Source organism: Falco peregrinus, chromosome Z, assembly GCF_023634155.1.
Source record: "Falco peregrinus isolate bFalPer1 chromosome Z, bFalPer1.pri, whole genome shotgun sequence".
NCBI lineage: Eukaryota > Metazoa > Chordata > Aves > Falconiformes > Falconidae > Falco > Falco peregrinus.
In genome coordinates, this window is record NC_073739.1 from 66,233,374 (window position 1) to 66,260,266 (window position 26,893).

A 26,893-nucleotide genomic window follows, 5' to 3' on the forward strand; every position below is an offset into this window, starting at 1 on the left:
GAAGAGTGATTTCTGTCTCAGTTGTCGTTCTTCTTACTGATACTTCGCTGTGCTGAGAGGCTACATTTTAAAGGATGAAAATAGAGTGGGACTTTCTGAAGGTGAAACCTGGAATCTGGGGGTCTGCTGCTTTTCAGCAACTTTGAGATCACCTCATCTATCCCTGATTTGAACCATTTCTATAATCTCTAAATAGCTAAAGCCCATGTCCATTTTGTGTAACAAGATTATATAGAGGGTTTCATGCAGTTCTACGTGAGAGATGCTTGGGAAAGACTGTGACATTTCAGTATTTGTATGGGTGTTTCCCGTGAATTGGGGACTTGTAAGGCTTGATCTCTGTATGGCAGTGAGGCCTGTGAGTACTGTTTTGGTGGCGGGGACAGAAAAGGCACAGACCTCAGTGCTGTAATGAACAAAGCTTTACTCAACAAGCAAGCACAGGTGACTGATTCTGACTTTAAAAGCAAGTTTGAATGTGTTTGATTTTAGAAAATCCATGCAAGATCGTGGTGTCTAAGTTATGTGTCAACAGCTTGTAATTTGTGTCTAATATTATTTCAGAAATTAAAAAATTACAAGACTTAGCGTATTATAAATATTACTGGAGTACCTAATAATGATCCAGAAGCCTATTATACTTGCTGTGCTTCCTTACTGTTGTTACTTTCACCTAAAACATTGCTTTAAAATTGTCTGAAAAACAAAGCCTTGTGTTCAGTATTATCTAGGCTGTTAGATTTCAAATTTTGATACATTCTTATGTTTTACGTTTTTCTGACACAAATTGCTCTATGAATTAATCTGAAAGTAAGAAATGTAAATCTGTCATTGAATTTTCATTTAGTATGCCTTAATGTATTAAAAAATGTGAGATAATATTAAAAATAGTAACATGAGCAAGCTGCAGTGGTGGTGAGATTTAGAAATCGGAAGAGATCTAAGCCCTCATTTGAGTGAAGATCAGAATACCAGCCTGGTTCCAGACAGCTGACATGTGGGTTTGCCCAAATGCCCATGTCTTAGGAAAGACCAGACCCATGAGCCTATGGAAAGTGTCTGAAGATCTCGGATCTTTCAAAGGCCAGTGCTGTAGCCTAGTGCATGAGTGACACAGATTTAGTTGGTGGGGTTTTTTTTTTTCTCTGCTACAGGCTGTGTGACAGTTTTCAGGGCTACATACCTAACCAGAAACATTTCTTTATGTTTTTTCCCCACTCCTTACTCTTTCTCCACCCAGGTGACCGACTGCTGGAGCCATACTCAGCCCAACATCCGTTTCCACGGCCCGTTGCTCTGAGGTGGGCTTGAGCCCTTGTAGCGCAGCAGACAAAAACCTGAAACATCATTGAGGAACGGGAATGCTGTTAAGTCATGACGCATTTTTTAGTTGGTGTTTTGTCTCCTGTCCCTTGTGCAGGTCCCAGACTCGGAAAGGATCACGTACTCCGGGTTTAAGAGCTCCATGAAGAGGAGGCTGGCGGCCCGCGCTGCGGTGGCGAGCAGCCCCATTGTCACAAGATGGCAGCAGCTGCACGCGAGAGGCCGCTCCCCCGCCCGCCTCGGTGCCTCCGCGGGGCCCCAGCGCGGCCGCGCTCCCGGGGAGACTCCAGGTCAGGCGGGGTGCGAAGGGTTTTCATGCAGAGGGTGGCCAAACTGCGGATGTCCACCCACTGCTCCCTCACAGAAGGTGCCAGGAAGGAATCCTGGAGCAACCCGGAGCGGGGGTGTCGTGTGAGGTGTGGGCTGGTGTTGGGCATTGGCCGTGTCCAGGTGCTTTGGGCATGGCGGTGTGCAGCAGCAGCGGTCTGCGCAGGGCTGCCCAGGCGCGGCGGGACAGCGGCCTCAGGGCAGCAGTGCGCCGCTGTCGTGAAAGGAAAGCTGGGGCTAAGGTTCCCGTTACTAGTGCGCAGGCTGCCCGGGGCAGCAGGTCGTGGAGGTGGGTGTGCAAAGGAGAAAGAAAAGTCAGTCTCACCCCCAGCCCAGCGACGCTTGCTGCAGACCAGCCTTTCTTCCTCTGTGGTGCGGGCTGTATCGGGCCGAGTTTAAGTGGCACTTGGGCTGTGACAGTGTGCAGGGTTTGTTGGAGTAGCTAACGGTAACTGACAGAGGAGAGCAGGAGAAGTCATGAGGCCTCACCCCTTCCTTCTGCTTCTCCTTTGCCTTACACGCAGCTGCTGCAGACCCGGCCATAACTGCAGAACTTGGATCAGTCTACATGCCTGCATGTGCTCTAGCATACGCTCGCTGAAGAAGAAGCTTGCCTTGTGTCACTGGGTCTGCTCCAATGCATGAAGTGTCAAGTATTGACAAAGGGACAGCAGCCAAGGGACGCTCACACTCAGCTCACTTTAGGGAGAGACCTGAGGGCCGCTCACAACACAGATCAAACTTTCAGTACTCGGACTTTGTCTGAAGAACTGACTATAGGGGAAGCTGTTTCTCTTCCTCAACAGCAGAAGGAGCTGACAAAAGGCTGAATATGAGCCCTTGAACTCACCAACTCCTACTTCCAGCAGTCCTGTGAGAAAGTGCGGAAGGGTCTACATGCAGCATGTACAAGAAGAGCTTCCTGGAAGACTGAGGGATCTAAATAGCTCATTTCTTGATTAATAATTGAAATCTTTAGAGAACAAATAAGAGATGCTGTTTAGTGTTCAGGATATGTTCCTGTGACGCTGTGGCTCTTGGCTAGAAAGTGCAATTTGTCTTCTGCTAAGCACAATACCAGAGCTGTTCAGAAATACATGCCCAGCTCTGAGAAACCCAGGTTCTAACACAGGGTGAAGTCTTCCCTACTTCAGTTTCTAGAATAAAAAGTCCTTCATGCTGTCTCTGTTAGCAGTGGTGAAAGGCTGTATACAGGTTCTGGGAAATCAGAAATGGATTTTCTGTGTAGCCGGTGATAAATATAAGGCTGGTTATGAGCTGCAGTAGTAAACAAGCACTCTTTAGAAAGCGAGTGATCAATCTGACCTTTATTTAGACACATGTTTTAGGATAAGAGGAATAATGCTGTAGAAATGTCTCCACTGACAAAAGGAAAGCAAGGGTGACTGGTTCAAATGTCACTTATTTGCATTGTCCCACTTATTGTGTCAGATCTGCTTTTAGAGTACTGTTACTATGAAATTGGTGCTGTTCTGAGAAGTACTTGACAAATATTCCTGTGATGTTTTTTAAAGGAATTGATTCCATTGAAATTCTTTCTGCAGTGACACCTCAGGTGCCTAAGAAACTCTCCGTTATGAAAACTGTTGTGACTCTACCTAGCAGTCATGCTGCATTAGGCTTGGAAGGGAGCAGTAATATGAGAGCTGGAATGGAAAAGAAACAAGTGAGTAATACAACATTCAGATGCACTGGTAGGGTATTTGTTTTCCTGGTTTTTTTTTTGTTTGTTTGTTTTTAAATCTTATTTTTGATCTGGAATCTGTTGTGTGGATACTGCCTTATTGGCATGGAGAACAGCAACATGAGGAGGTCTATTTAGGAAATGCCTGCTAGAGAGATGTCAGGAGCAACTTTGTTATTTATTTGATCTAGCTGCTCTCCCCCTCCTTCAGATTACTGTCCTGCAAACTAAAATTGAAACCAAGCTAATGAAGCCCTCAAGATATGTTTTTTACCTCTGAGGGAAAACATACGTTGCAAAAAGTACGCAAAGCATGAATGACTCAGTTTTCCACTTGCTTTAATAACCACTATGTGCGAAGAAGATAATTTCTTCGGTTGTGCAGGATGTAGCTGTTCATTTTATCACGTAGACAGAAATGCTATGAGAAATTTGGCAGAAAGTAGCTTTCTGAGAGTAAAATTTTTTGTCATGACAGTAAAAGGTCAGATTCTTGTTCAAGGATAAAAGAACGCATGGAATTTGCCTAATATGTGAAACAAAGGCTTCAGATCACTTCGCATTTAGGTGTTATTTTCTGTTGCTGTACATGTTATACCTTCTTTTTTCCTAGTGGACACTGCCACTTTTTCTTTTTAGGCATTATCTGTTGCTTTTTGGTCATCCTAAATAAACCTGTGCTCTAGCCACCCACCTATTTCTGTTCACCGACTTCTTGAAAATTGAATTCTTGGGTGATGCTTGTCTGCATTAGTGAAACTCATTACCCTAACATTACACTCAAAACAACTTATCTACTTTAGTGCTATCAAATTGTGACTGTTCAATAATTAAGTTGTAAACTTTTAGTCAGTGACCATGCTTTTTTTTCTTTTTGGTGTGCTCTCCTTTCCTTGATTGCACCAGTTACAAGTTCAGTACTGAAGATACTGATAGCTGTTGACCGTAGCTGTTGAGTAAGGATGCTTCAGAGATGCATGCTCTATGTCCTTGCTTATAGTGGTTTAGAATCCTTAATTAATATTATTGAGAAGTTTCTGTGAGGGTACCAAGCTCAACTTCTAAGAAAAGGAGGACATACTGTCAGGACAGGTGGGCTAACATGCTCACTGACTGATACCTTGTAATAATTGTATTCTTGAAAGTTGCTGGATGTTGGAAAAAGACCATGCTTTTACATCATTCTGGGAAACCTGGTCCTCTGGGCAATCACTTTCCTTTCTAAATAAGCAAAATAGTCTGGGAAATCGTCCTTTCAACAGCGCCCTTCCTGCCCCACTCCATGGTCTGATTGGAAAGTCTGTGAATTTTTTGAGCGTTAAGATATACGTCTCAATGGGTTTAGTAATCTTAGTTGAATTCACACTACAGAGAAATTTAATAGAACTCTTTTGTGAAATGGTAAGAACTTTCTATGAAGTACTGTGTGTAAAAACATTCTTCCTTAAAATGTAAAATCTTTTAAAAGATGAGTACGTGTCATCGGTGATTGTCTTCACTCTTAGTCATAGAGTCAAAGAATGGTTTCATTTGGAAAGGACCCTTAAAGGTCATCCCTCCTGCAATGAGCAGGGACAACTTCAACTATATCAGGTTGCTTAGAGCCTCATCTTTCCAGGGATGGGGCGTGTACCACCTCTTTTGGTGACTTGTTCCAGTCTTTCACCACCTTGTTGTAAAAAATTTCTTCCTTATATCTTGTCTGAAACTACCCTCTTTTACTTTAAAACCATAACCCCTTGTCCTATTGCTACAGGCCCTACTGAAAAGTCTGTCCCCATCTTCCTGTAAGCCCTCTGTAAATATTGAGAGGCTGTGATAAGATCTCCCCAGAATCTTTTTTCTCCAAGATGAACAACCCCAGTGCTCTCAGCCTGTCTTTGCAGGAGAGCTGCTCTGCCCTCTGATCATTTTTGTGGCCCTTCTCTGGACCTGCTCCAGCAGGTCCATGTCTTGCCTGCACTGAGGGCTCCAGAGCTGGATGCAGTGCTCCAGGTGGGGTATCACCAGAGCAGAGTAGAGGGACAGAACCACCTCCCTCAAGCTCCTGGCCATGCTTCTTTTGATGCTGCCCAGGGTATAGTTGTCTTTCTGGGCTGTGAGCACACATTGCTGGCTCATGTTCATGTTCACCTACCCGTACCCCCAAGTTGTTTTTAGAAGGGCAGCTCTCAACCCCTTCCTCCCTCAGCCTGTATTGATAATGGAGGTTGCCCCAACTGAGGTGCAGCACCTTGCACTTGGCCTTACTGAATCTCATGACGTTCACATGGGCCTGCTTCTTGAGCTTGTCCAGGTGCCTCTGAATGGCATCCCATCCCTCAGGCATGTCAACTGCACCACTCAGGTTGGTATCAGCTGCAAACTTGCCGAGGCTGCACTTGATCCCCACTGTCTGTCATTGGTGAAGATATTAAACAGTACAGGTCCCAGTATGGACCATGTGTCAGTCTGTCATTCCTGTGAAGTGACTTACCTGGAGTTACGCTGTAATTTACAAGTGGGAGCTGAGTTAGAACTAAGATATTCAGCGTTTGACATCAAGGACCACAGCCATTTCCTAAAAGTTTGGGGTGCGGGTCTTTGAGATAACGTTGTGGGATAACAAAACCCCAAGTTCTTCCTAAAACCATTTGGAAGTCAGTCCTGGCTAAAACCGTATGAAAATCTATAAATTTTCTTAGATATAGTAATTAATGACTATTTAATTTGACTGCCTGGTAACATGAATGGATGGAATACATTGAAAATAAAATCTCACATCCAATCAATGCATGTGGTCTTTTTGTGGGCCAGAAGATTATTTCCTTGTATACACAGTTGGTTTTCCACAGAAATGTCTGCACTTATTTTAGAGGGACACAGATCCAAGCAATCTGATTAACTTTCTGCCAAGTTGTCTATATAAATAATACAGAAAGTGCCTCTCAAAACTGCAGGCCTGCTGTAGAACAGCTGGGATATGTAAAGGAGGAAAACTTTTTTTCCACTATGTTTTTGTAAGACATTTTTTATCATGATTGCAACAGGGTTTTGAAGAAGAGTAACACTGAGTGTGCTTGGAAGGACAGATTTCAAAGACATTAGAGGAAATACATACCAATCTTGAGTGGCTGGTAAAAACAACAGCTGCATTTCCACCTGACTGTAAATAAAGAATTACAGACCAAACAGACATCTGGCATCAGAGCATTCAACTCGGTGAACATTGTGAAGAAATGCATATCACTAGGGGTTGGTGAAGAAGTTCATATCCTGGGTGAGCTGATCTGAGCCTTTGCTTGAATCTTGACTAAAGGCCTAAGCTAATTTTTTTTTTGAAAAAAGAAAAGGTTCTGTTAAAAATTCTGATCTCCTTTTTCTTATTTTTGCTGCATCATCTATTTCTGTGATGCCCAAGGAAATAATAATGTAATGGAAAAAATTTTATTCCTCTGAGACACCTTGTATATATTTTCAGTTTCATATTGTAGAACTGGTTTAAGGAATGGGATCATGGAGTCCAGGCTTTGGAGCCCTGGTTTGAGAGAGGACTCTGACTCTAGTAGGTGTCATGCTGGAATCAATGGCCTTACAGTTTATGCACCACAAAACTGATCTTCTCTCATAGAGCAATCCTGAGGCATCAGACTTACTGTCTGCATGTAGAAAACATGGCATTGCATGCTGGTAAAATTAGCCCAAATGCCAATTCAGAAGAGAGCAAGAGGGCACTAACGTTTGGCAGGTGACCTACAGATGTACAGGCCTGGGACCTCTTCCATTGGTAAGATGGTCTTGTTCAAACAACTTTGTTAAAGTTTGTGTGATCATTAGCAGTGAATTGGTGTTTTGTGAAAGGGAAGATGGTGGCTCAAATTAGAGCACACAATTTTGGACACTGGTATGCCGTATTTGTTACTGATCTCCCATCCAAGAGGCAAGTTGTTTTGAAGCTTTTATATGACAAGTGTTGAGTCCTTTGGTGGGAGTTGTGTTATCCATGATGTTAAAATAAGGTTTTTGACAGATTTCTTCACTAAGTCATGTTTTCACTTCAATATATTAGCAGATATGTTCTTCTCAGCTTCCAGTGCTCCAGGAGGTTGGATATAGCATTGCAGAAAATGGTGACATGAAGGTCTGTGAAAATACCAGTTGCATCTGGAAAGGTATGTCCCAATATAGCAAATATTGTCATGCATGCTAAACAGAGAGATACAGCAGGCTGCATCTACACTGGAAAAGCAAGTGTATCTACCTGTTCCAGCAAGTGTTTCAGAATAATACAAAGTGGTTGAGATCTATGCTGCTTGGGGCTACTTTTTTAGAGTTCCTACCATCTGTGAAGACTTCCAGTGTGGTTCACCCCTAGTATTTTACCTGGCTGTCCTTTGGGCCCCATTTAATGCGTTGATGACCCTAAAACATTAATTTCCTTTTAGCTTTTCAGTTTCAGAACCCTACAAATAATGTAGAGTTGTGCTGCAGAAAGGGCACAGGATATGTATCATATATATGGACTGTTGTATACATGAGAGTGCAAGACATGCAGAGATGGCGAGTCTTCTTGCTCTTACCTATAGATAAATACAGCTGGAGTGAACGGTCCCTAGCACTCCCTCAGGTTTCATCTGTGGGAGAGTTGGTAAATTTGCTTCAAAAGATGTCCTGGGAATGAATGAGCATAAGGGAGTGTGAATGATCAGGTGACTGGAAAAGAGATGGGATGTGAGGAGCTAACCCGTGAAATAATACAGATACTCCCAGAGTTGTTTTAGTATGAGGGAATTCATTAAATATCAGGCAGATATTTTGTTGTGTTCTGTCTTGGACAGATGATTTGTTTTGGTGATCTGGCTATTTCTGTATATGATGGGTTCTTGCCAGTCAAGGCCTGATTCATACTCATGTAAAAACATTAAGAAAAGCTTCTTTATGAATCTGGAGTTCAGCTCCTGTAGAAGAAGCTGGGAGCTGTGGGATAGATTTTATATATGCCTTTGTGGCTCTTCTTCATGCAAATAAGACTCATTTCAGAACAGTCAATAGCAACAGTGTAGGAATTGTTGACAGTGGTTCTTTTCTTGATGGCAAAAGAATACAGGTATCAGGAATACCAGCTTTTATTCCACCCATCCACTTGTTGATTATGTGGTCTAGTGTGACAGTACTGACTACTTACCACTTCCTGAGTCTCATTGTGAGAAGTGACACAGACATGTGAGACCAAAATTAAAAGAAATTAAAAGTCAGTGATATCTGCTAGTACCAATGCAAAATAACACAAAATGGTGTAATGAAGCTTAATTTTCACTAATTAAAAATCCTGTTATGCACATTCATGTGTCTATGAAGTAGGTGAATAGACCTGATGGCGTATTCAGTATGAATTTGCAGTAGGCAAATTAATTACTCACGAGAGAAGAGAAGCCTCAAATGAGTTACAGAGATGATTTCATCCTTTATATCTCACTACTCAGTACCAGTTACCAATGTTAAAGAAGAAAAGCATTTTCAGTGTTTCAGAAGTGTTGCCATTCATCTCACTGTTGCAATTAAGAGCCTTAATTTTCCTGAATTATCTTACTTGGCTGGATTCAGAAAGGTTTGGTAAAGTTTTGGAAAAATAACCAAAAATCTAGATATTAGAAATACAGATTTTTCTGTACAGACAAATCTAATTTCAGTGACATTAGACCTTTTAGGGGTAGAATGCAGCGTTACATCTCCTGTTGGGCAGGTCTGAGAAGGTTGTTCCTGCAAGCCTTCTTGATAGTTTAACTCCACAAAATTTTAGACACAGAAGGAAATCACTGTGGTCTGCTTCTTGCTCATCTTCAGTCCTTATTTGGAGAGAAAGGGGGTACCACAGCTGAGAGGGGAAATAGTTGTGGTCTGGCAGAAATGAATTTTGGATTAGGGGAGAAGATTCAGGACAGACTAAGGAAGGACCGCGTGAAATAACTTCTCCACAATTTGTCATTGGACTTCCATATAGGATGTTTATCTGTGTATTTAAGTTTGTCAGTGTTGGATTTTTTTGAATGGACGAGGTTACCAGTAGAGATAAGTAGTGTCTTCTGCCCCTGAAAATTTTAATACTTATTGCAAATACTTCTTTCTGGAGAATAATTGAAAAAGGAGGTCAAAACACAGAGAGAAGCACAGAAATGTGAATCTCCGCCTTTCTGCTCTGCATAGTACATTAAAATGATTTCTTACACATAAAAATCTAGCATTAAATGGTTCATAGCACTAATGATCTGGGTTTTTTACTATGATGTTTAGGAGTCCTTGAAGCGTAAGTTAGACAATGACTATAAAGGGTGACTCTTCTGCTTGCTCGTACTTGTTATTTGCTTTTGTTTCTTGCTTATGTGCTGTCACAAGCTTAGTGTGCTGTGATCAAGGTGCATGTGCTTTAAAAACCTTTTCCTGTGGTTAGGTATTGGTGGGGGAGACCTTTTGGTGAGAAATTAACATGAGAAAGCAAAGTTTATTGCTGTGTGAGGGGGTTTTGAAGTGGGAGAGCATGTATGAAACATTCTGCTACTAACAACTTTTGACAGAGAACTAAGGCGAAAAAGGCAAAAAAACCCCATGTTCCGTATCGAGCTGTGGTACAATTTAAACAGAGTATAGGGTTCCCTATTCTCTGTTCTAGCTGACTAAATCTATGGAGGTTTGAAAGAGGTGGTAAAAGGTGGCTTTCACCTAGTTCAGCGTGAATGTTTGGAGCCTACCCAGGATAAATTAGACCCTTCTGGCCTCCTCTGGACCATGGAGAGACAAATATAGTGAGAATGTGAAAGGCTTAGGCCTGAGAAAAGTTGGTGGTGTTTTTGCATTACTTATCTGTGTGTGATGAATCTTCAAATACAGGATGCCAAGAGGGGACCCATAGTGACTTCAGAGCTGTTACCACCGTGAAGCCTTCCATACTATGGGAACCAGAAGTGAGGCTTCATATTAGTGGCTTGCGCAATGATTACTGTAAGTTAATTTCTCCTGTGTGGTGGTTTTCACAGAGAATGGGAATTCTTATGTATATTTCAAGATAGATAGCAAAGGTGTGTCCCCTTCACATAAAATGGAAACTCTGCAGGACATATGCATGAAGTCATGTTTCTTATAAGGACACATCTTTGAAAACTGGCTGTCCCAGGACAGAGACATGACTGATCAAACCCTAGAATCAATACTACCTAACTCTCACGTAGTTTCCTTCAGCTGTAGATCTCAATACAACTTTCAAATCAAACCAATTTACTTACCTCTGGTTAATTAAGTTAAAACGTTTCAGCTATCAGCCTTGGATATCCAGCAGCCAGTCAACACAGCAGCAACTTTATTGAGCAGACTTTGAAATCTCTTGTTTTGGCAGAGATCAGTGACATTGATAAATACATTGACAGATGATAGATACCTTCTGAACTGAATTCTCATTTGTGCCTTTGGTGGTGCACAGGGAAAAATTAAACATGCACAAATTGCACATGAAGACACATGGATCTCTGGTCTACAGCAGCAAATACATGTTTTAACAGTTCATAAGATCTAATGAACAGCTCATTATGTGCAAGTGTTTGTAATTGCCCTGTGGAGTTTTTTTTCAACATATCTTTGCAAGTGTTCATGTATATCTATGAACAGGACAAAAGTTTGTGTGATTTACACTGTGCACAAAGTATGTCACAAGACTAATGGCATGAACAGAAGTCTTTGGAAGTGATTTCTGGCTACACCGATCAGGACTGTAGTTAAAACAGCTGACCGATGGATTCAGCTGTTCTTCAGAGTGATTTTAGTTACCAAAATATGATGTCAGACCTTGGCCTGTGGTAAGTCTTCTGTGCTTCAGAGGTCATGACTTTTAAGCTGCCCTAAATCATTATCATAACCCTTATCATTAGCAGCATAAATGTTATCATTAACCTGAGGATGTAGGACAGACTGTAGCATATAGGCTCTCTCCTCTGTCTTTCTCAATTACAAGAATTACCTTGGAACAAGGGTGGTTTTGGAACTGGAGTGGTTTCTGAGGGAGCCTCATTTCTGGTGGCAGAAATGAAGAGTGAATAACATAGTGATCCAAAACACAGCGTGATAGATTAAAAAAATCTAGTGGAGAAGCTGCAAGTCAGATCCTGCTGTGCAAACGTACCAGTTTGTAGAGATTAGTCTTGTGGAGACCTTACGTAGTTAGAGATACTGTCCTTCATGTAGGAGCAATACTTGCTAGTAACGGTTTCGTAGAAGCATTCTCTTGAAGTTTTCCCATAGCTATTAGAAAAAAAGTTTCTCTCCCCCAGAATGATACTCCCTTTCACCCCATCCTGTTACCTACAACTTTTTTGCAGTAATTTTTGGTAGCTTTCTTCTAGATCTAAACATACTGGACTGGAGCCTGGAAAATCTTGTGGCTGTTGCTGTAGGACCGGCTGCACACATCTGGAAGGGAGGAGCTCTTCAAACCATTGAAAGAATTTATTTGAATTCGAATTCCAAATACATTTCTTCTCTGGCTTGGATAAAAGAAGGAACTTGCCTTGCAATTGGCACCAGCGATGGAGAAGTACAAGTACTAGATAGTCTACTTTTTTAGTCTTTCTCCATTTTTAGCTAAAGTCTCCACATGACAATTTGATACTGAATTTTTTTTAAGAAAATAAACAAAAAAGATGGGCTAAGCTACAGAAGAACTCTGCTGGAGACAACATATAGCACTTCCCTGTATCAGGCTGCACCTTACTGAATGGCTTAGTAACATCCAGAGTTGTCTATATGTAATGGAGCCTCTGAAGCCATTAAAAAGCTGATGACTGAATAAATATTCAGTTGTCCAGAGACAATCAGATTTTTTTCACTAGTAAGAGGAACTCCTTCATTAAATTATTTTACTCAGCACAGTTTTTTCTTGTATCTCTCTTGCTAAGATTATTGTAGTGATCCATACTCTGACCTCTCGACCTCTCCTTATGGATTCACACATGAGAATCTGACTTCAGTGTGATTATACACATATCTGTCAGCCTGCTTTTATGCAACAGTCCTATTATCAAAAGATTTTTTGGGGACTTTGGCTGAGATGCTAGATAATATAGGGACCTACCAGCTGCAGTCCTGAGTCAGCAATCTGAAGGTACTGAAGGCCAGTGCTTTCAAGTACAGACTTCCAAATACTAACGTGTTAATAAATAGCTTTAAACTCAGGAGATGTGCATTCTCTTCAGTCCACTTCAGCATCATGGATATAGCTGCCAAAATCTGGAAATACTCCTTCTTAACTTTTGAAATAAATGAGCTTGAGGTTGTCCATATGTCAGAGCAGAACTGGGAAGTGGGTTACTTGCAAACAAATGAAGACAAGCAAGAATTTTTTTTCTTTTTGTTGTTGAATTTGTATTTCCCATTTTTTTTGGTTTGGCAGCTGTGGGACATTGAAACCAAAAAGAGGTTGAGAAATATGTTTGGTCACCTGTCTGTAGTTGGAGCGCTGAGCTGGAATCATCATATTCTGAGCAGGTGAGTGGTGTAGTATATTCCCAGGCGGAGTCCTGTGGCTTTTACTTATACAAATGTCCCGTTCACTTTGGTTGTTTTCTTTGGCTTTGCTCAAAGATGATTTATCCTGTCCCTCTACTTATTGGGCATCTCAGAAATAATATGTAGATTTACTGTGTGGCAGGAAAGCAGCCAAAGGGGATTTAGCCTGCCTCTTTAATCTCTCTTCTTACTGTCCTTCCAGAAAACTGTCAGCACTTGCAGAATTTTACTAGGATGTGGAGACTGTGGCTCTGGTTTTGCACAAAGCCTGATCATAGCCTGCCCAGTGCCAGGGAAAGGACACGTAGTTTAGTCTGCCCCTCTGTTGATATCAAGATTACATCTGTCTTTTGAGGTGCACAGCAAAACACAGCTGTTAAGAGTTACACACCTCTCTAGCTGGGTATCTGCAAAGGAAGACTGGCTCACTGCTGCCTACAACCCAAGGAGGAGTGAAGTGGTTGACCTTTGCTTTGCCAAGGGTGAATTTTAAACTAGCTGGTGAATATTTTATATTTAGGGATCATTTCAATATGGGGACTCAGATGAGAAAGATCAAGTGTACTCTTTTATTGTTTTATTCCTCCCGCTTCCTGTTTCAGATCTTTGACTCACACTTGAAGGGGCTTAGGTTAGACTTGTTTAGGGTGGATGCTTCTATGATTTTAAAATCATATGATAGCCTTCTGTTTTACTTAAATGCAGAACTAATAGCAAAGGTAGACTTACTTGTTAAACTCAAAATGACACTGGTATCTCTGGATATGAACACTAGAGGTAGTGTTATTTTGATTTTTCAAGATGCTCTGGGTTTTGGTTTTGATTGTATTAGGTCTGCTAGGTGCAGTGCAGTACAAGAATACCGGCTGAACAACCAGTTAATAAAATGCCGTTACTGGAGCTGGTACATTGCGTGTGTTAAGTTACAAGGATGCAGCTAGAACATCCTGCCAATGCCATGACCTTATTAGAATACGCAATAGTTTCAATTTGCATTTCAGCTTGGCCAGAGGAGTGAAAGCAACAGAGAAAATCAAATTATAGATTTATCTGAATAGAAATTGGTGATAAAATTCAGCATGAACCAGTGAACTGTTATGGTTAACAGATTAGGTTGAGATAACATTTATTTCTCTTGTTAGGTTTGAAACTAACCAGTTCATTCTAACATTAAGGCAGAATTAAAATACCTGTATAAGTAGAAAAAAGATATGAAGTTAATACTCATTGTTACTAAAATAAGAGCAACATTCTTACAGTAAACTTCACTGTGGACAATCGATACTTTGGGATTACATACTAATTTCAGTGGTTTAAAATAGCCCAACAACACATCATCATGAACCTGTAAATAAATTTCAGTACCATAAATTAATCCATCACAAAATTTTGTTGGCTTCTTTTTGTCTTTAGCAAAACAGACGCCACCTTCTGTGTCAAAAGCAAATAATTCTGATTTGATGCCAAGTGGAAAAAATTCCTTTCAGCCAGGATTCTCAGGACCCCAGTTCTTTCCCATGCATACCACTAGAAGTACCGAAAACCTTAATATGGCCAACACTGGCAATTCAGTTCTGTTTCTTTTGGTGTGGTGAGTTGACCTTGCCTTGATACCAGGTGCCCACCAAGCTGCTCTATCACTCCCCTACTCGGCAGGATGGGGAGGGGAGAAAATAGGATGGAAAAACCTTTTGGGTCAAGATAAAGGCAGTTTAATAAACCAAAGTAGGGCTGTGTGTAGAAGTGAAGGCAAACAAAAGATTATTGTCTACTTCCTATCAGCAGGCAATGTCCAGGCACTTGCTGGGAAGTATGGCTTTAGTACACATAGCAGTTGTTCTGGAAGACAAAAGTTATAATAATGAATGCTGCCACATGCTTCGCACCCTCTTTTAGCTTTTATTGCTAAGCAGATGTCATACGGTATGGAATATCCCTTTGGTGAGTTTGTATCAGCTGTCCTGGCCATGTCCCCTCCCAAGACCCTGCCCACCCCCAGCCTACTGATGAGGGGGGAAAGGTTGGAGGGACAGCCTTGATGCTGTGCGAGCGCTGCTCAGCAGTAGCCAAAAGACAAAACACCGGTGTGTTATCACTGCCTTTCTGGCTACCAATGCAAGGCACAGCACTGTGAGGGCTGCTATGGGGAAAATTAACTCCATCTTAGCCAGACCCGATATACTTGGTTAAATTTTCTGCATAGTATTTAGTAGGAAAAATCAGTGTAAATCTTTGGGAGGCAAATGATGATGGCTTTGCATATAATGCACATATTGTCATGTATTTTCTAGGTATTTTCCAGAAAAGTGTGCTTAATATTCACTGAAGCACTGCTTGGTTGCAATCTTTCATGCTTTTTGGTGAACTTCAAGAGCTTGGCAAGTCCATAATACAAACACAACAGAATGACATTTCTTGCAATCAGTCAGTTTTGAGTGTGCTTTTCTAGAGTTTCCACATCACTCAACTTGGATCTGAAATGTTTTGAAGAGCCGGTATGGGACAGTCTCCAGTCATTATTGCCTTCAATTAATAAGTGATGCCAGATACATGTCATCGTGTTGGAAATGTGAATTTCCAGCAGGAAGCCCTTCTGTTTTGTCATAGGTTTACTGTAGGTAGTATCCTTAGAAAGGCAGGAAAAGAAAATGTACTGCAAGGTATTTTCAATATTTTCATTTCAGCTGTACTGTTCATATGTAAAACCTGTATCTCAGAACTAAGCTGTAACAGTAGCTGTGCTTCCAGGCAGGATATTTCTTCCTTCTTTTGATAAACTGATGATACTGGCTGTAGAACCATGCATCCATTTCCTGACAGGCAATTACTGCAACAGTGTCAAGCTGTGCAGATTTATTTAAGCCTGGAAGTGGGAGGGAGAAGAGACAGAACCAAGTTACTTGCTAGGAAGCCCTTTCCCAGAGCGATGTAGTTTTACACTCCCTTTTTGTTGGGCATAGAGCCATATCTGGCCTTGGCAAAAATCATTTTGCAAAATGATTTTTCATGAAGAACAGGAAATAGTTTACATTAAATGGCTTGACAAGGTGTGGATTAGTGGAATACAGTGCAATATATCTTCAGGGAAATGAAAACCATGAGAGAGAACAGGTATTCTGCCTGGCTTGAACTGAGCAGCTGCTTGGCTTATTTCTCTTGTCAGCCACCTCTACAGTCAGGGTGTGCTTTCAATGGTTGGTTTGTGTTTCCTTTTACTGAAATAGTGTTGTTCTGCAGATGCACCACCCTGATGTGGTTTGGTTCTGAAACCACACATCTGACTCACATCAGTGTGATGTTGTAGCTTGTCTTCTTTAACATTAAACCCATGCTGTCTGTTCTCATCTACAGTGGTTCACGACTAGGATCTATTCATCACCATGATGTTCGGGTTGCTCAACACCATGTTGGGACTCTTCGCCACAACAAAAAAAGCATTTGCAGCTTGAAATGGTCACTAACCGACCAGTTGCTGGCCAGTGGGTCTAGTGATGGTATATTAAATATCTGGCCTGGTGACCCTGGTGTGAAATTGCAGTTGCAGCCACTGAAAACCATACCTCATTCTTCAGCAGTTAAGGTATATGGAAAAAGATTGTCTGCTTTTCTATATTTGCTCTCTTGAAATCACATTGTTGATGGGGACAGTTAGGAAATTTTTCAAGTTATTTCAGTGATACCTATTAGTTTCTTCTCCCTGTCTGTGATGCAGTTAATTTTAAGACCAGTTCTCCTCATACCAAGTCACAGATAAATTTGCTAGGGCTTTGATTATGAAATTTTACTGGATTAGTAGGCCTTTGTAAATATAATGTCAAACAGAACTAAAATTTACAGCCTTCTTTATCTCTCTGCCTTGCACAGAAAAGTTTGATGATGCAATACTTACAAGTTAACAAACAAGATCTTTCAATTTTTGGAATTTTGGAAAGTTCTCTCTACTGCAGTTAATTTAAATATGCAGTTTCTTCTGTCCATATTTTTATGTGTTCGCTGGTAGCAAATAATCTGAAGTAGGAAACTGGAAATGAGACCATTTAAGATTTTTCATCTTTAGAAAGTTCCAGTCTGTGTGGGAGAAAGGACAGGTATCAGCAATAAGAGGCAGGGGAGCCCAGAATATATGAGCTGTTTATTCTCCCAAAAGTCTGCGGCTGGCCTGAAGCATTGGAGTTAAAAGGTTGAAGGAGTTTGTTGAAACAGATGGAATTGAATTCTTAGTAGCTTTTCTTCAGGTAGAGTCTGGGCCTTAGGCATATCCTGGAAATATGTCAGAAGAAACCTTGTCTCTTTTAAGCCCTGTAAGTCACGTTGCTTAGGCTTCTGTGATGGCTTAGCATAGGCAGTAAGACCGTATCCTGCTGGGTTCTTCTGGTCCTGAGTGTGAGTCTATGAAGGGTAAACAGAGAAGCTGGAGTTCTGTGAGTGTATGTGGGGCAGTGCAGGCTACTGTGGAGCAATGACAAGGAAAGCAACATTTGGAGTTTTGGGATCCTGCAGTTCTGTGAACGTGTATTCTGGGTGCTTGTTGCAGTTCATTTTTCCAACTAGTCTTTTAAGCAAAAACTATTCTGTTTTTACAGCTAACCTCCTAGTCTGTTCTGGCATCTCTTTTTTTTTTATTATTTTTATTTTTTTTTTTTTTAGGCAATGAACTGGTGTCCTTGGCAGTCCAAAGTCCTTGCTACAGGGGGTGGAATGAAGGACAGGATTTTGCGTGTCTGGGACATAAATTGTGAGAAAATTATCCAAAGTGCAGCTACAGATTCTCAGGTGAAATGATGAAATGTCTGCATACTTAGGCTATGCTCTTCTGGTAAAGCTATGCTCATTTGGCAAACTACCACTGACTTTGAGGGTGGTTCTGCAGTCAGAAGAACAGCAGGATTTTCTCTGGATGTGCAATTGTGCTACATTCAACACGGCAGTGTGTGACTGAACTCAGAAGCGGTTTGTTGTTTCCATTCACTGCTTCTGTCTCCACACAGAAGTGATTGAAGAGGAGGTGGTCTTGCAGCCAGACACTTAGCATAATCTTTTCTTTATTGGCAATAATAGTTCTGGCCAAAACTCTTGGATGTGGAGAGAATGTTGAGTGGGAGGGAAAATTCCCAGAGTCCTGGGGTGGGAAGAGGTTAGAAGAGTCAGAGGGCAAATATCTGCCTCTGGAGTTTGAATATTAAGAGACAGAAGAACAGATTTGCAGCTGGAGTAAAGCAGCCTAACTGTTGATTTTCCTGGAGCTGTTACAACTTAGCTGAGGATGTGTCTGAAGGGCTTTGGTGTTATACTAATAGGCTGTTAATCACATTTACATAGGACAATAAGGCAATTGTACTTTGAAGTATTGTAAAGAAAGAAATGATCCTTTTAAATAAGTAAATATCCTGCTGGGACTATTTCTCAGTAGCTTGTTTAAACGTTGTAGATAACCTTTGAAATATATTGAATGGTGTTATGTTGACCCTTCCTGAAAACAAAAGCAGAATTTTAAATTGCAATAGGTTTGTTCCTTGCTCTGGTTACCCCAAACCAGTGAACTGATGACTGGACAAGGCCTTCCTGGAAATCAGATGAAGATATGGAAGTATCCCATGCTTATCAATTCATCAGAACTCTATGGCAAGTATTTCAGTTAATAGTTTTAACTATTTCAGTTAACTGTCTGTCTAATCACTGTGTTTTTGCAAGTGCATACTTTACGCGTTTACATACAGAGTTAAAAGAGCAGTCACCTACACATCCTCCCTCTGCCTACACCACATACATTCATAAGCACAATTCTGATTCATGGGATTGTAAATGTTGACTTCCTAAGATAATCGTGTAAGGTGCTTCTGTAAAATTCCTTGATTTTAATGATGGGATTCTCTCCTTTAATTTCTAAGGTCATCCCAGGTGCAGGATGTGGATTTCCACTTCTCCCTAAGGCTTACTAGGCCTGAATTGAGTGTGCCAGTGCCAGGTTGCCTCCAATATATTCGAGGCTGATGGTCTCCTGGGCAGCACAAACTAGATGTGGCTTTTTGATTTTGCAGCTCATCATGTAAGGATACTGAACCAGCTTCCAAATGGTGTTTGAAATAAATCTCCATGTTTTATTTAGAGCTGTCTGGGTTTTAATGCATGATTTTGGCTGTGAAGCAATGTGGTGCAGCATGTTTCCCTTGTACCATGCTGACAGCTAAAGGAAAGTGGAGTTTCCTTGCAGCTCTGTATTGGTCCATGGTGCTGTAGGGCTACCCTACACATAAAAGTTACTTTCTATTAAGTCGCCTTGTTTCTGATGCTTGCTGTTACTTCCTATCCATTATTTTACTTGTTTCAGTGTTAACTGAAGCAATCCAACAGAAGCATCTGAAGTTAAAGGAAAGTCACAAATTACTTGCACACTGACTGCATTTTCCCAAGTATGGTTGTTTTTTCACAGACTGACAAGATATGGCCAAAGAAGCCCTGGATTTTTAACCTGACAGCTGATATTAACAAATACTTTTTGTACCCTATTGCTACATTTGAAGGCATTCATTAAATTCCTAATCTATTAAATCCTAGCTATGCTGGGATGCTGTGCTTGGAACCAGGGACTTGGGTGGAACCAGGGACTTGGCTTCAACACTAGCCTGTAAGAGGAAAGCACAAGAGAGTCAAAACAAAGATGGATGGAAGAGAAAGGGCAGAAGAGACATATGTAGATGTAGTTACATTATCTTTGTGTAATGTTGCTTGTCTGTGTTGCTTTTCCTTATCCATCCTCATTTATGTACAGCTTTTAAGGAATGTCCTGTGATGTTCCTGAGAAATGATCTGGAAAGTGACACCATCATTATAAAGTAGCTTGAGGTTTCTGAAATCATTGTAAGTCTTGAATATACTATTTGAAATGAAAACTAGATTGAATTTCACCTTTGAGAATAGTGTATGGTGTATTTACCATATAAGTCAAATGCATTGGTAATTTGGTGAAGCCAGAGGTTTACTTATCATCCTGTTTCCTATTCAGTTTACTTATATGCAAAAGAAACTAATTTTCATGAACAAATAGACGAGGTAATTGTTACACACATACATTCATGCTTATGACAGCTCATAATACCTTACTATAACCAATTGAATATTGGAAAAAAATTGTGAATGTATCAAAATATGTTCAGAAAAAATACTGTGGTGAATGATTGTGGGATGGTTCAAAGTGAGCCTCAGACATCCTTAACCACATGAGTTTTACACCCAAAAAAATGAACAGATAAATTGTAACTGAATCTCATTATTTAATCCTCCTGCAAAACGCTGAAGACCTCAGCTAACAATGAAGCCCTGTCAAGCTACTTTTAGGTAGTTTAGTAATTGAGGTTACCTATTACTGAGCATATTCAGAACAGAATAACAACTGAAAGATAGTAACCTTTTTATAGCACTAAGTCGATTTTTGAGATACTCCTGATAGAACTAGTAATTTACTAGAAAAAAAGATTAAATTTTGGATATAAATGCCCTCCCCTTAGAAAAGATGTTGTAGATCAAAGAAAACACACCAGCAAACAAAACAGTAATTGCTTTGAAACATATCTGAATGTGATCTTGAAACAATGAAATAAAACCAGAAAACTCCACTCAGAAAACATGGAAATGAGCATCTCAACTTTTCTGATTTCTCCCTGTCCCCCTTCACTTCTTTTTGACTGAAACTGTTAATTAAATTTCAGTCAGTGTTGTGGATAGATTTGGGTGCCTCCAAAAACTACATCTCCAGCTCTTCTGTCAAAGTCACTACAGACACTGAATGGAGGCAGTGTAAAGAATTTGCTGAATTGTAAATTCATGGTCTTAAATATTGACAAAGATAGTGTACACTTCAATAACCTGAGAAGGAGCAAAGCCTGAAAATTAGATTCTGCTGAAATAATATAACGTTGTTACCAAAATTCTAGTCACAAAGTTTAGCAGAGGGACCATGTTACTTAGCACCAGGACAGCTGATATTTGCTTTTTGTCACAGTGGCTCTGTAGCAGCTTCGCAAAGTTAGGGCAGACTGTCCATCTGCAGCAGTTCTATGAATCTTCACCAGGTGCCGTTGTGGTAAGTACCACAGTATCAGAGGGCTTTACAGTTCCTCACATGTTTATTCTCATAAAATTATTTTGAGCTAGGGAAGTGCTGTTCCTTTGTGTTCATAGTGAACTTGGGTACAGAGGATGTGTCACCTATGCTCATTCAAGTTGGTCACCCAAGACTTCATATGTACCTTCACACTTCCTTTTAGGATGTGGTTCATCTGGTCTGTTTTAGGTGAGATACACTGCGTCTCAGAAGGTTTTTTTTGACCTTGGGTGACTAGCTGTGCTATATGATTGTCGGTAACTCACCCAACCAGAGGAGCTAATGGCCAGTAACTTGGAGTAAAAAGGCTCCTCATTTCTCAGGCCCCTGTGTACTTAAAAGCTTCATGGATTTGCTTAGCATTGGCATTGTGCTAGATGATACAGGAGGTCTATGGCAGAGCAGTGAGGTAAATACAGCTCTCAGCAGTCTCAGCTTAGTATCAGACTCTTTCTGGCTTCAGTTCAAATTCAGTTGATTCTACTGAGAGAGATTCTTGTATAATCAGGTTAATGAGTTTTGCACATTCTTTGTTCTCCCAGACTGGTGTAGCTTGTGGTCTTAATGTCTAGCTCCCAAAGCCTACTGCAACTGCGGACAAACTCAACATACAATTCCAGTAAATTATTTTGTAGGATCACTGTTAAATGATCTTCTTAACAACAATAACTGAGCAGCTGGGGACACAGTCTCATTATTGTTGGATCAGCTGCAAACTGTCCCCAAGGTATGTGCAGCCAGATGGGGTGTCTCAGCAGTGAGATACATCACCAAACACAGATGAGACTTACGTTGTTAAGTGTGTGAAGAATCAAAGAGTTCAGGTTCAATGCTCTCCTTTGACAGAAATATCTTCTCAATGTGCTGCAGTCCTGTCAGTTAAAGCTTGATCCCTAATGAGAAAATATTGCCTTCAGCTCTTTCTTAATGTGAAAATATTCTATAGGTAGTGCTAGCTTCCCACATCCTATGCAGCATATTTTGCTGCTACAGTAGAAGTGGAACAAGCTACAGTATGTGTGGCAGTGGTGAAAGTGACTGGCATAATCAGAGTAGAATTGTGATGAATCTTTCCTTCTTTTGTATATATTTTATTTTACAGGTCACAAAGGGAGAGTCCTGCATATAGCTCTGAACCCAGATCAGAACAGGCTCTTTTCTGTTGCGGCTGATGGGATAGCTTGTCTGTGGAAATGCTGTGAGCCTGGGCAGAGCAAGCACAGCAGCAAGGCTTTTTCTAATGATTATTTGAGCTCATTCTTGTGACTTCTTTTCCTTGAAAGCAAGTGATTAAATGTATTTAGAAGATTCAATAATTCAAAATATGTGTGTTCCTTCCAGTGGAAACATGGCAGAAGATAGTATATTTTTTTTCAAGAAAAAGCAATTTTCCCCGTCAGTCCATCATGTGAAATGTTAGTAGCTTGTCTTACTTACCCTAGAGAAAAAATATTCTGACTCTGAAGAATAACATGATATTTATTTTCATTAAACTAGCAAGCATGGATGGAATCCACACTGTATCAAGTGCCAGCGTAAAATCTTAGGTCCTGCTTTTAGCTATGATTTTCTAAGTGATTTTACATCTTACCATCCCCATTGGGAACCACATGCCAATAATGTGTAAATTCGCTTGAATCATTCAAAGGGCTAGAATCAGCAGAGGACAGTCCAGGGGTCTGTATTGTTCTATATATCACATGGGTCATGGAACAGAATCTGTCTAAGTATTTCTAGAGATCTAGGTTAAATATGTAATTGTGGCTAAATATAAATGATTTCTTGGGAATTCTTTGGTTTTTTCATAGTAGTAATGATAACTAGCTTAATTAGAAAACTGTCTTTATTGTTTTGAATTGTTTCCTTTCCTTAAACTTACCTGATATGTTTAACAATGATTGAAAATATAAATAATCACACAATAGTTATATTATGTATAATTATGTAATGAACTGGTTAATAAGCCAGATGGACATAGTCAAAGAAGTTTGGATCTAACACAACATTTAGTTCATTCGTTCCTTAAAGTTACCAATTAATTCTGGGTGTCAGCAAACCTGGCAGCTATCACCTTCTTATGAATCTTCTTTAGCGTTCACAAGGACCAAACCTCTTGGACTTTAACAGATGTCTGCCCGTGTTAAGACTTGCACACTGTCAACAGCTAAGTAAAGATGTCAGGATTGGTCTTCAGATGCTATTCAGATGGAATTTAGTGCTATTCAGTGCTATTCAAAATGTGTTCTATCCACAGACATCTTTGGAGCTTTGCTTTCATTATTAGGAATGACAGGAGGCAAGGGGTAAGGATTCACTCATACATTTGTATATTAAAAACCCCATGAGCTCAGAAACTCATATTGTTTGGATTTCTTTTTTTTTCTGCTTGAGATTTATTTTGAGTATTACCTGTAGCTGGGGAAGAATGGGAGATTAGGCCGGTAAAGCAGTGTCAGCCCATGGAAAATTACATTTTACAAATGCATGAAAAGAGGTTGATGATGTTAACAGGGGCACAAGTATCTGGAAATGGGTGTGAAATTTTAAAAACCTCATCTTCTGTTGATAAGTCACGTGTATGCAATCTTTAAGTGTGGAAGGTTGAGACCACTCATCTTTTTTATCTAGTAAAATGTTAATTTACAATAAATCTGCTACTAAACTGCTTGTTTCTGACATTATCTCATGTGGTCTTCAAAATAAGTTAGAAAATGAGAATGTTGGTTATCAATTGAGAAATGACTACCAAGAAGTTGATGTCTAAGAATGGGAAATTACTTATCCTGTGCCTGTCTTCTAATATGAGCGTGTTTGTTGCAGCAGATTTTATCAAATGTTTATAATCTGATTTAAATATTCAAAATAGTTTTGAAAGGAGTTTAAAAGTTTTTGAAAATGTTAAAAACTTCTTTTCTCTTTTGAATAGGGGGAAAGGAGTGTAATTAATCTCTTTACTTGCTTTTATGATTCTTACAGAAATTCTCTCTCTTTCCTTAGGCAGTACCTACATTGTATTGGTTTGCCAAATGAAGGAAGAGGTGTATAACACTTGATGGGGGGCTGTGGTAGGGTAGGAGCTGTCAGTACTGAAGCCATGCATATTCTGTTGGATGCTTAACTGTCAAAATAAGAACATACATTTCTTTATCACTGAGAAGTGCTCATTTGTTAGTTAATTATGCTAGTTCGTTACTGAGTGATCAAACTGTTTGGCCCCAGAAGTATTTTAACTTAGTATCTAAAGGTGGAAGAAGTCACTGATTTCAGTAGAATTAAATCATAAATATGACACAATTTTGTATGTGTGACCTGTACCTCTATTCTCTGACCATGTCTGAGAAAGCATTTAAGCATGCATTTAAATTCCAGATTGTGACTAATCTGGAGTGAAATTAAACATGTATTTGAGTACCTTTTCTGGATGTGCTTCTTTTCTAGGTCCTTTACTGCCAGTTTCTCTCACATGGCAAATATCTATTTTGCTGTAATAGGAATTTGAGGTCTTTTGCAGGTAATGCTGCTGAATACTAGAGTGTGCAGTTGCTGAAAGTACATCATTGTACTTGCATAGCTGTGTTGTTCTGCCAGTGTAGAAGTCTTAACATACAGAGTCTTGGACAAAACATGAAATCCTGACATTCTCCTGGTAGAATGTGACATATTTTTAGCTCTTTGCTTATTATGTGCCTGGTATGTTGTTCAGGCCCAGACTGAGACAGAAATCAGAACCTATTTCTAAGAGGTCAGCTTGTTCTGCACCAGAGGTCTGTATGCATTAAAGGCTGAGTTTCCAGAGGTGGCACAGAGGATTAAGTTAAATCTAAGTTGCCTAAACTCGGGCCTTAGTGCCCACAGTCCTGTCCAAAGTGGAGCACTGTAAAAGATATGGAATCCAAAACTTCAGGATAAAATTGTTTTTATAAGAGGGAAAACATCATTGCCCATGCAGGGCATGTGTCTTCCCAGCTATGTCAGTACAACAAAACGATTGTCTGTCTGTAATGCAATGAAATGGATTAAAGAATCTCAGACTGGGGAATCATTTTGTTTTGTGCCCAAATAAATGCACTAGTCTCTAGCAGACAGTTCCCTGTTTTTCAGCCACAATATGATCTGACTTGATGCTATGTACTTAAATGTTGCGTTGGTTTGTGTAATGGAGTTTATACTTGTTCATTTCCCCCAGTTATCGCATATAGCCACAGTGAGAAAAAATTGTTACATTCTAGATGTCACAATGACATCAAATGATTGTAACATTTTTCTTAGCTAGTACCTAAAACTTGTTCCATTCCGTAGTTGGTGGAGCTTATTGGGAATGGTTTCATGCCTCTTGATCAGAAGAAGTCCCTACCTAGATGAAAACTCAGTTCTATCTTCTTGCTCTTGCTTCTGCTTTTTCCACAGATTTCCACTACTGGCAGTGGTGACAGAGGCTAGAATGTTTTGTTTACCATGTAAGTCCAGTTTCACTAGTTCATTTTGCACAATTCACTAAATAACACTCATGTAACAAAAAAAAAAAAAAAAAAAAAAAGAGAAAAAAAAGTTTTAAAGTATTTTGGGGTAGACCATAAATTTCAAGCTAGAGAAGGAAGGCTGCACATGTTTTCTTGCACATTTCTTCATGCACTGTAAATTTCTTGATCAGAACCTCTTCCTGGTCTGTAAGGTTCTGCAACACTTGGGGTCAGGACTACTGTCTGAAAAATAGAGAAATACTGAATTGGCTTTGAGGTGATTTTCCACTGACAAGGATGCTGCCTGTAACTTTCAGGAAGGAGGAAGAAGCAAACAAAATTGCAAGCAGTAAGATGAAAAAAATGCTGTAAGAGGATGAAGGAAAGACAGAGAAACAATGGGCAAAGAGGAAAGAAATTAATTAAGACTAATGTATGGGAAGAGTGAAACAGCCGTAGGTGATCGATTGTCTTGAAGGTCTGTTACAGATTTTCACTAGATTGATAAGGATATTTTTGTTTTCTGAAGGTTTTTAGAATCTGTTCTTTCCTAAGCAAGGGCTTGGTAGTTTATCAGAGTAGAAAAAGTCTGGACTAATCTTACTTCCTGTGTGTTTAAAGACAGAATCAAAGTCACCACTTTGGGTGTCAGTACCTGTCAGTGGGGCAAATTCTCCTCTCAGTTCCACTGATGCAATCTTACTTGGCTTGGAATCCTTCTCTTTGCTCCTGCTTTGCTTCTGCGTTTATGCGTGCCTCTGTGTCTTTGTTTCTGTGCTTGTTTGTATGTTCAACCCAAGAGTCCAGAACAAGCATTTTAGGAGTAAAATAAGGAATGTGGAAAGTTCTGACTGTGTAACATTTGTAATGGACAGAAAACGTAAAAGATGTTCAGCATCAAAACTTTCAGTAAAGGTCCCTGTAGTTTAGGCCCTCTCCCTCCTCACCCTTCATTATTCCTCTGTGGCAAAGCTACTGTTTCTTCTCACCAAGATCAGATGAAGGTAGTTGTGTAAAAAAGTTTTTCTCTTTATTTTCTCATATTTATAAGGGATGTTTAATTGCTCATGATGAACCAAGCAATCATTTTTTAATGAAAATCAATACAAGATTTCTCCACCCTTTGAGTGTCCTCAGCATTCTCTTAGCCAATGCCTGCTTCCAAGTAAAAAAACCCAAAGCAACAGAAAATGAAACCAAGCCCTTTTAAGGTGTTCATGGCATTGAAAATGCCCAACACTGTTAATACAGAGATAGGCAAAAGCATTTTTCACAATAGGTCTGTTTGCTGTTTGACAAGTGGTTATTGAAGCACTTAAAAATTTCATTGCGTATCTGAAACAGCAGTAGTGGTATCATAAAATTAAGATTGTTTTATGTTTTGAACAGCACTTTATAATACTGTTACTTCAGCTATGACACTTTGTGTATTCTCTGGAGGATGGGTTT

At 40.0% G+C, this 26,893-nt stretch overlaps 1 protein-coding gene across 1 annotated transcript; it reads left to right on the forward strand.

Annotated features, from left to right (window-relative positions):
* Positions 1 to 74: 74 nt before the first annotated feature.
* Positions 75 to 24,285, forward strand: CDC20B (cell division cycle 20B). Its single transcript, XM_013302866.2, has 11 exons — positions 75 to 101; positions 1,421 to 1,613; positions 3,216 to 3,337; positions 7,407 to 7,506; positions 10,220 to 10,330; positions 11,722 to 11,918; positions 12,768 to 12,862; positions 16,235 to 16,463; positions 17,531 to 17,656; positions 18,388 to 18,505; positions 22,087 to 24,285. The coding sequence occupies exons 1-11, from the start codon at positions 75 to 77 to the stop codon at positions 22,248 to 22,250; spliced, it is 1,482 nt and encodes a 493-aa protein (XP_013158320.2). The 3' UTR covers positions 22,251 to 24,285.
* The last annotated feature ends 2,608 nt before the right edge of the window (positions 24,286 to 26,893 follow it).

What these genes read in the sequence shown, in the direction of transcription:
- CDC20B (XM_013302866.2), top strand. Translation starts at nt 75, where the DNA reads ATGAAAATAGAGTGGGACTTTCTGAAG. An exon ending in CCAGCGATGGAGAAGTACAA is followed by an intron (nt 11,919 to 12,767) that starts GTACTAGATAGT and finishes TTGGTTTGGCAG; the next exon opens with CTGTGGGACATTGAAACCAA. An exon ending in AATCATCATATTCTGAGCAG is followed by an intron (nt 12,863 to 16,234) that starts GTGAGTGGTGTA and finishes TCTCATCTACAG; the next exon opens with TGGTTCACGACTAGGATCTA.